Source organism: Phaethon lepturus, unplaced genomic scaffold, assembly GCF_000687285.1.
Source record: "Phaethon lepturus isolate BGI_N335 unplaced genomic scaffold, ASM68728v1 scaffold7125, whole genome shotgun sequence".
Taxonomy (NCBI): domain Eukaryota; kingdom Metazoa; phylum Chordata; class Aves; order Phaethontiformes; family Phaethontidae; genus Phaethon; species Phaethon lepturus.
The window spans coordinates 12,380-22,787 of NW_010539781.1; the positions used below are offsets into that span (position 1 = coordinate 12,380).

At 40.7% G+C, this 10,408-nt stretch overlaps 1 protein-coding gene across 1 annotated transcript in view; it reads right to left on the reverse strand.

Moving 5' to 3' along the window:
- Positions 1-9,378, reverse strand: part of SMS (spermine synthase) — a gene marked incomplete at its 3' end in the record, with an annotated part of 18,590 nt that extends 9,212 nt beyond the window's left edge. The window contains exon 1 of the mRNA XM_010287216.1: positions 9,254-9,378. Coding sequence (XP_010285518.1) covers positions 9,254-9,321 — 68 coding nt within the window. The remainder of the gene's footprint in view (positions 1-9,253) is intronic.
- Between the last annotated feature and the right edge of the window lie 1,030 nt (positions 9,379-10,408).

The following is a 10,408-nucleotide window of genomic DNA, read 5'->3' on the forward strand; positions in this document are numbered from 1 at the left end:
CATTTAAAGACCAAAGAGCAAGGCTTCACCATGCTAGGTGTTGGGTGCACAAATAGAGGACCTTCAAGAACTTGCAACAAAAAAAAACGGAAAGATAAGGACTATGGGGAAGGACACAAGAAAATAAAAACAGAGTAGCAGAGGCAATATCCTTTCCGCACTGGGGAGGGGAGATGACAAAAAGAAACAGAAAGGCTACAAAGGGATTATATAAAGGAAGGCAGGGGAAGCATAAACTGAAAGAAGAGGGCAAAGGAGCGAATGGGAACAGCAACAGCAGAATGAAGAAAGAAGGCTGTTCAGGGATGGAAGTTCATTAATACAACACAGAGAAACACCAGGTAAAGCTGCATACAGTTCTTTATTTGTCTGCTCTAATAACCCCCACTCAGCCTCAAAGGCAAAACACAAACCAACTCTTGTTGACACAAAATGTTTAGGTGACCTCCCATCTCCCCACCCCTCCCACCTTTTCTTGTCCCTTCCAGAGCTCCTTTCCTAAACTGTCAGCCTCAATATGAACACCACCTCTCCCATGGTGGTGGGAACTTTGGCCAGCAAACACCCTTAGCTGCAGTCAGAGGAAAAATCCTGAATATTCTGTGTTTTCTGAAGATTATACTTTTTGGTAACTGTAAAATGATCAAATGATGAAACTGAATGAAGTGATTCAAGAATAAAAACACTCTTGCCAGCTTTGGATAGCAGCGATCTGTAACTGTGATGTGTTTACAGTTGATAGAGAAACCAGAGTGTCACCCACTTCACAATATGAGCCTGGGAAGTCTCAAGCGTTTCCTGAAGACTTCACACACAGGTCTTGCTTTCAGGAGGAAAAACATTTCTACACAAGACACACACACCCACCGTGTTTCCCCCTCCCAAGTATCCACAGACTGTCACCACGTCTTAGTGAACCTCCCTACATCTCAGCAATTTGCCACTAGGTGTCCTCCCGACAAGTATTTTTGATTAGGAACCAGAAAACGGCTGCACTTCCAAGGGCCATTAAACAAAACCACAAAATAGCCTTAAAGTATGTATTCCCCCCCGCACCAGGAAATCAGTCCTGCATAAAACAAAACACACTATTTTACCCTGATAAAAGGATAAATAGAAAATAGTCCATGAGTAAACAAAGATGTTTTTTTCTTCTTTTTAACCACCAGATAAGAGTGCTACCACTTAAGAGACCAGGTTTATGAGCTAATTAGAAGAATAAGAGTGTTTTCAGTATTCAAGACACTTCTAAGGCAGCTTTTTGTTTCTCTCATACAAACTATATAAGAAAGCATTTAGGGAGAACCAACAAACTCATTCTATGTCCTCCTGCCAAAACCAAGCAGATATTCTGAACTTTGTCAGGCAAACAATTCACCTGCGTGTTTTAGGATGCTGCACCCCACTCGCTGGTGACTGACACAGTTAAGTACTTTTGATACATGGGCTACTTCATGCTTTGCATAGTGACCACAACATCTTACAGCTAAAAAAAGAGGGGGCAGGGCACACACACTGCTCCCCACCCAGTCTCTATGGGGCTTCAGAGTTCGTAAACACTTCTCTGTGACCTTACAACCCCTTGAACCAAAAGTACTCAAATTAGTTGTGTTTCTCCTAGAGTCTCTTGGTACTCAGCACTGGGGGAACAGCTACTGCAAAGGACAGCTCTGGAGAAAACCCTACCAGGATTCTGTTTATATGATTTTTCAAGGCAGCAAGGGATTATTTTATAATGTGCCTAACATGAGAGGAAAAAAAAGAGTCAGATGTAAGTGCAAGAACAAATAGCTTTATCACAAGACTCGAGGACTTAATACCTTTTTTTTTTTTTTTTTTTAAGAGAGAAAGACACAAGAGCAGTGCTTGCCAGATGGAAGCACTGGTCACTCCAGCAGGGTTTGGACACAACCATTCATGGTGAAAAGGGACATTTCTAGTGAAGTGCAGAGACCTGCTCCAAGCCCTCAGAGCTGCAGCACTACAGACAGAGATGAGTATTTGCAGTTCATCAGACAGCACTGTTATTAAGTTCTCTGAAATCTGGCACGGTGCCAGAAATATTTGCACTCTTGGACAAACTCTTTAATCTGTTTATTCCCATATTCTAGGGTTTGGTTTTCACATTGCACCATGACTTGAGCTTCCTTTTAAATTCCTTTCCTACAAGAATCACGTAGCTGTCATAAGATTTGACAGCTGACATTGTCTTCACTTCCCCTGTGACTGCATGAAATATTTCCTCAGTATGTGATGTTACTGCCTTTGCTTTGGCATCTTTTTGTGGGCAGAAGGCAAGGAGAGGCAGAGAGGAGGGCTGCTCTGAAAAGCACAACCACACAACTTCTGACTTATCCAGAGACAGTAACACTGCAGAACCATCATTCATTTCGGCAAATTCCAGAATAGCAGGGTCCTGACACCTGGTGGGAGGGGAGCAGGGAAGACAGACAAAAGGCAGGCACTAGCCTGCAGCAGTGTAGTGGGGCAAAAATTCAAGTTCTCAGTGTCTGGCTGATAATCTCAGACAGTTAATTTATGGTAAGTAACATTGAATGAAATTTGAAATTCTCAAAGAAGAGGATAGATATCTAGACCGGTATACCTTGGTAAAGAGTCACTTGGTTGGAAATTAATACCCAAAATATGCTAAAATGCCTGTAAAGATTTAAACACATAGAAAACAGTCCAAGTGTACATTCAGAAAAGCAGTTAGACTAGTAGCATTAAGGCAATAGCAGCAGGCCAAGGCTGAACCCACAAAAGACTAGCTTTGATCAGCAGAGAGCAAAGGCCATGCTAGCTTTTGTTACTTCACACCCGTCTGCTTGGCAGAACGCACATAAATGCAGGTTTGCCGCAGCTCTTATAATATTTGGGGGAAGGGTTTTTAAGAACCACAATAATACAGTTTCCATTTTCTACCTATGAAAATATAGCAGAGACTACTTTACAATCCAAATGAGGGAAAAAAACAACTGTGAAAGAATGAAGTTTTCTTCAAAAGTCTCCTCTCCTGCATCTTGCCTTACTGAAAAATTTCATTTCTGTTTTCAAAAAATCTGCCATATCTTTGGTGGGTATTCGCATGTACTTTCATAAAAGCGGTAAGAAAAAAGCGCTCAGCGAGGAGGGGTCCTTTCTTTTCCATTAGGCAACCAAATCTACACATGAAGAGCCATCCCCACTGTTACAAGGCCCCATTTGTTGCTGCACCTGCATACCTGCCACATCTTCTAGGCCAGTACTCAAGCTTTTTGTGCTTGCATGCAAACAAGTCACAACTACAGAAACGATTTTATTAAGTGCTGCATCTTGCTACCTGAACAATGGGGAACACCAGATCTTTAGAAATAAATCCCAATTGCACAAATCAAAAAGTAACCATTTTAAACTGAAAATTTTGGATGAGCATCCTCTTTGAGTAAAGAGAGCCAGAAGCAAAGAGATCAACACATTCTAAGCAAAAATGTGAATCCTACTTTAGTTACTTCTATGGAGAAGTAAGAAATATTGCAATCCTACATACTTGAGAAAGGATTTACCCCTCGCCGCACCCAGGGAATAAAACTGGATAGACAGACAGGTACCTATAAACTTCTTTTCACCCAAAGCTTTTATATGCTAACAGACTAACTTTGAGTCACTATAGAATAGATAGAATAGTTCAGGTATCTGAAAAATAGTTTACCAATAAAAGCATCACCTGTCAAATACTCATAATGAAAATCTGCTTATAAAAAGTCACATTGTTTCAATAAAGCATACTGTCTCTTTTTAAAAGGCTCTTCATCTTAACTACAAAGCACTTAGGGACCTTAAAGAACTAAGCTAGCAGTTTTTCACTACACCATTATTTCTGTTCTCTTTTTACAAAATAAAGGAACTAAACTAGCAAAAGCTACCACAGTTCAACACTGTTGCCAAATCCTAGCAACTGCTTCCAATTCTTCAGCCCATTTTTGCACTCTCGGTAACACCACAAACTACAACACTTTTAGCCTGAAATAAAGAGCTGAGGAACGTTCATCCTGCTCCCTTAAAATAATGCTGACTAGCACGTAGAACAGTTAGCAAAAGATTAACATAGAAAAGAAAAAAGTAAAAACATTCATCCCACTCTTCATGGTGTTAACATACTCATCATCTCAATGACATACAAACCAACTTCAACTGGGTAAATCTTGCACTGTTGTGAACAGTGAAGTCAAATGCCAGTAGGATTACACTTCTCTAAACAAGCATTCAGACACAGAACAGAAGCTAAAAATGGATGTGTTTATAGAGGAGGTCAAAGCTTTTAGAAAAGACATCTTCTACTGTAGAAACAGTGACTCCAGGTTTCAGATCTTGTGGGTTTTTAAAAAACTTTCAAGTAGAACATGACGAAAGACGAACATGGATGCACGAAGGACAAGAAAAGCTCTGGTAGCTGTACACAGTATGCAACATAAGAGTACTTGTCTACAGGCAGTGATGGTATTAAAATATAGTATTAGATGAGAAGATATTCAACAGTTTCCAAAGATTAGCCTTAATGATTTTTTTCTCCTTACCCTGGATTTAATAACTTTTTTTAATCTGTTAAGATACACTGGGGTCTATAACTCTGCACAAGTACCAGATGAGTTAAATGAGATAAAGCCTTCACATTCCTAACATTTTTTTAACTGTGCAGTCTAAGCTAGAGTAAGCAACACTTCAGTAAAAGCACGCTGCTTAAGGCGATCCTGAAAACATTCTGCAAGAGATCTGAAAACACACAGCTCAGGGAAACAAGACTAGTGGTGATAGATTTATGTGCCGACTTTTTCAGTTTGGAGCCCCAAAACTCAGACAGAGATCCCCTCCTGCACGCGTTACTGTTCCCCAACCCGTATCGGGGCAAGGGATCTGGCAAAGCACGGAGAAGTGTATCCAACCCCATCACTACACACGGGGACTCTAGGGGCTCAGGTGACTCATTTCCTGCCCAACTCTAGAGCCTTGTGTTGACAATCCCATTAGTAAATGTTTCAGTTGAACTTCCCTCAATTAGGTCCTTTGTTAGAGTAAATCACAAAATAAATGGACCAGGTAGAGTTGCCACATGCGACTTTTGCTTGCTTAACTTCAGACAAAGGAGAAGGGGGATCTGCTGCTTTGGTAATGACAACAGGAAAGCATCCCTTAATCCCCAAATCAGTTCCAATTCGTTTAACAATCGCAGCCCTCCACTAGGCTGTTCACACGGTGTCTTTGTCAGAGACAAAGTTTTGTCAACAGCGGTGCCCACAATTCAGCAATCTGTAGGATGGGGCACCCCGCAGGCTACGGGGGTTATCTCTGCAGACTTTGGATTGTAAACAGTGCTTAGCAACATATTATCTCACCTCAACCTTTTTTCCCCTTGAGATTAGTACCCAGCTTGTTACATCAGCTGTGCATCTTTGTCTTGCCCAGTCACCTCCAGCTAGCTAAAAAATGTGTATGTGCATACTGACTAAAATCTACTCACATACAGCACCAACTCATGCATCTTTCATCCTGGGGAATGTTTGTGCCCAGTAAGACTCAGCCATCTGCTCGTAATGTACCTACCCTCCCCTTTTCTCGTGCTTTTTACTACAAGCTACTTCATTTCTAGAAGTATACTGTTTTGCAGGGAAGGAAGAGGAAGAATCTGCAGGCCCCAGCTAATTTCTTCCTAGTTATGTCAGATACTTTTATTAGCATAAGATTCATATATTTAGGTCTCTAAAATAAAATTGCTAGTATTAAAATAAAGCCTATTTAGTTAGTGTCAAATCACAGAATCACTAAGGTTGGAAAGGACCTTCAAGATCATCAAGTCCAACCATTAATCCAGCACCACCATGTTCCCTAAACCATGTCTTGAAGCACCACATCCACACGTTTTTTGAACACTTCCAGAAATGGCGACTCCACCACCTCCCTGGGGAGCCTGTTCCAATGCTTCATCACCCTATCTGTGAAGAAATTTTTCCTAATATCTGATCTAAGCCACCCCGGCATAACTTGAGGCCATTTCCTCTTGTCCTATCGCTAGTTACTTGGGAGAAGAGGCCAACACCCACCTCACCACAACCCCCTTTCAGGTAGTTGTAGAGAGCAATGAGGTCTCCCCTCAGCCTCCTCTTCTCCAGACTGAACAAACCCAGGTCCCTGTATGCTCACCAGTTCATTCTTACCACTCATGTTTGTTTTATGGTTTAACTGTCCAGTCTGTTAGTCTCAGTGTTCTCACACTAATTTCAGTTACCTGAAACTGCACCAACTGACATAAACAACATATTTGTTAAAGATTGCCTTAAAAAAAGTATATGCAGTTTCTTTAAGTCATCTGAAAACTCTAGAAAACAAAACTGCTAAGGTGCTAAAACTCACAGAAAGTTCTCCTGCACATGCAACTGTTTCCCAGTTTAGTGTGGCTTGGTGTTTGCTTTTGGGTGTTTTTTTGTTTGTGGGATTTTTTTTCAATGGGGCTGGCAAAGCACAGAAGAGTACTTTAGCTCACACTACCATAGACAGTAAGTTGACTAGCTGAAGTGAGTGATTTCAAAGAGAAGTAAATCCAGTATGCACTGGAGTTTAAATGACAATGAATATATCAAAAGAAAGCAATAACCAGTCTTTATTAATTTACATTTAACAGTGCACCAGAAAAAACAGCCGTTTGCAAAGTGAACGATCTCCTCTTAATATTCAGCTCTTCTGTGCACCCTTGTTGTTCACTCCTCACTTCTGAGGCCGCATCACAAACTGCAACTCCTTATTACATTTAGGATACTCTCCTGGATAGCTTCTCTTAGAAGCTCAACTATTTCCAGACCTGTATTATATCAGAACTTTAAGAACTTATGAAATAAGGGTTAAAAGTCTTCAGTAACAGATGTAATTTTGAACTGACAACACTTGTACATGATTTAAAATTAATTTTATTACTGACAACAGTAATTTGATATTAAAACCAGGCTCAACTAGAACTTTTTGGCACAGTTAACCACGTCTGTTGGGAAGCACATTCATGGTTGTATTAGTGATGCAGACACTAAAGCTTGGTACACATGGACACACAAGGAGAGGCACAGTTGTGGCACCTGCATATTTACAGGAGAAGGGGAGACTTCTACAGCTGACTGCTAAAAAAACATGTCAAGTGGAAAGTGACTGAACAAGTCAATCCACCTATGCAAATCAGGAAAGGCAAAGATGGTGCTGCAGTAGTAGAAAGTCCGTTCATGTCTTACATAAAAATGCTCCAAGTTCTGAGGTGTCTAAGTCCACATTTTTTCCTGAAACTCAGTATTCTCTATCATATTTCTCACTGGGAGTTGAAAATATGAACAGCACTAGTCTAAAGGATGTCTAGCATATGATACTATTAAACAAATGAGAACCAATACGTGACTAACTGGCTGCACTCAGCCTGGAGGGCTCAAGGAGCTGAACTCACCTTGACAACAGGCAGGCCACATCCATGCTTACACCACTTAGCCCCAGCTCTCCCTCTGGCCCACATGATACTCCTGTGGCCAAGACAGTGAGGTTTCTCCCTCAACCACCAACTACCATATCAAAGCATCTGAAGTGACATGAGGGCTCTGCTGCAGTCACCAGGGAAGCATTTTACATCAAGCTGACTGTATGCATTGCGTGCCCTGGAACACAGCATGAGAAAAGTAAGGCTGAGACCCAAGGTAACAGACCATCCCTTCACTGCAGGAAGACCACTAGGCCCAACTCCCCATCTTCATCTTCCCACAGCAGTAAGAATATTGTGAACTATCCTCTGGTGCAAAAGCTTAAGTTGCTTGTAGTAGCACAGTGGGAAGTTGGATGATTCCAAGTGTCATGCTGCTGGAAAGATCAACAACAGTAAAACACACAGGAAGGAACACATTTAGAAGCCAGTATGAATGCTCAGCAATTGCTGAAGCCCATCTATTATATGTGGGCTTTCAGGAAACAGCATCCTGTTCTCCCCACTTCCCACATGCACAGAATAAGAAAGACTGTACAAAACCAAGAGACAGGTAGCAGGTTTTTCTAGGCACATCAAGTGAAAAAATGAAGTATTTTTCATCAGAAGAAGCCAGTGTCACATTTCACAAGCTGTCTAAAATGTACCAAGGACTTCATGAAGCGTGATTGGGAAAGATAGAAACATAGGACTAGACTCATGCCAGCTTACTTGTTACCTTAAGTCAGGCCCCAAGTTTACCAGCATAGTTGGTCTACACTGCTTTTATATATAAAATGCATATAGGAATGTACATACAAATATATTCATGCATAGTAAACAGATACCAATTCTAGCAGGCACACCTTCCTAGGATCTGATTTTTCTTCTAGAGGTATCAGGTCTCTGTCAGTACAGAGAGAACTTAAAAATCCTTAAGCAGTTCTCATATGTTAGTAGTGTGGCCAGATGAGCTGCTTAACAGAACACCCAGGAGAAATGAGACAACAAATTAAAGCTTAATTAGTTTAACTCCAATCCTGAAGAACACCGAAGTAAGTACAGATTTCAAAAAGAACAAAAGCAGCAACTGCCACAAAGGATGTCAAAAACAATTGAATAACTGAACACAAGTGAAGTGCTTATTTATAACTACTGTATTAATACTGTCAGATAAATGTATACAGTAACTAACCCTGACACTGTAAAGCAGCTTCAGGAAATAAAATTCATGTGTTTTTGCTTGCAAGTTTATCCCAGCAGGTACTGCTTATGCAAGTGTCCCTAATGACACCAACTACCTTTGTCATGCCATTAGTTACTTCAGTAGCTGCTTGAGAATTTGAAGTGTATAATAAAGTGTTTTAAAGACAGAGATACAAAGTTTTCATCATTCACGTGCTCAGGTTAGACTTGAACATTTTTAGACATATTCAATTGCCAGAAGAATTACAAATACATGTAACTGACTTGAGCTGTCTTGCATCTGGAAGGACTGGCCCTGACAGCAAAGATACCACACAGTGTTACTGCCTCAATACAGCCCAGGCTGTTTATGATAACAGTTGAATTGGTCAAACTGCAAGATGACATGGGCAAGATTATCAACAGTATTCTGCCTTATTTTCATTGCTTCATACACAAGGCTGGTAAGAGAACGGTTTGCCCTGCCTCTACCCCAGAAGGGGATCGAACACAGGGAGAAATACATATTTCTAAGGGAGGAATACATATTTCTACCGTTAACCCAACACCACATAATCTATAGGAAGGAAAAGAAAGTCCACTCACCTGCCATTTTTTTTAACGTAGGTTGCTAAATAGCCATGGTCTTCCCAGTTATGAACTGTCTCTGTCATTCCCTGCTCCTGAAAAATGGGCTGTAGAGCTTTAAGAACTGCATTGCAATCAGCTGTAAGATTAAAAGAGAAAAAAATAATCAGTAAGGATTTTTTCACTCAAATTAATTCTGCCTTTTTTTTTAAAGGCTGAGCAGATTTTGCTGGCAGCCTGGAGTACTACTTTGAATTCCATCTGAACAACAGCTTTTCAAATGCATTGAAAACTAGACAGGGCAAAATATCCTATCCACTCCACCCTACAAAAGCATCCTTTTCCTAACACCCAGGAAAGAGGCACACTCCCAGCTAAAATCTTCAGGCTGCTATCAAAAAGACCTCTCAGAAGAACACACAAAAACTCACTTGGAAATAACTAAGGAAGTTACTCTGGTAATTATCTTCAAAAGCAAGCTGATGATTTGTTCTTAAGGTATTTCTTCAGTCAGAATGTGCTGATTTCAGAAGCCTCAGGTTTGCTCTACACATTAGTCTTGTGTTTTTTTAAAAAATAATCTTCATTACACTCTTTTAGGTGCTCCATTCAAATAAGTGTCCCAAAAACAAGCTGCAAGTTTTGTCAGTTGATTTTGGAATTGACAAGGTGAGTTAGTGGAGGATGCTGGTAAAACTGCACCTACTAGAACAGGAACGAAACTGGAAAGACTGTCATACCAGTAAGTGTCAGTGAGATTTACAAAAAATTTTAATCTACAGGCTGTCCCCAGTGAGGCAAGTATCATAATTTTCCTTCATAAAACAAAAACCTAAGCCACTATGGTCATGCAATATGTCAATAATGTAACCAGCATTGAGTCTATCAGAGAAATCACCTGGTACAGCCACATTATGGAAGCCAGTTTATAACCAAGTGCTTCAGCACTGACACATTGTTCCCCCTGCCCCAACTTGAATATTCCCAAAGTAATTATTTTGTTTAACTCCCTGACCCTAAATGCATATACCTTGGAAACCAGCAAGTATAGCCTGCAGACAAAGGAATCACAGAATCCCAGAATCTGGAAAGGACCTTCAAGATCATCAAGTCTAACCGTTAACCCAACACCACTATGTCCCCCAAACCATGTCCTGAAGTGCCACGTCTACA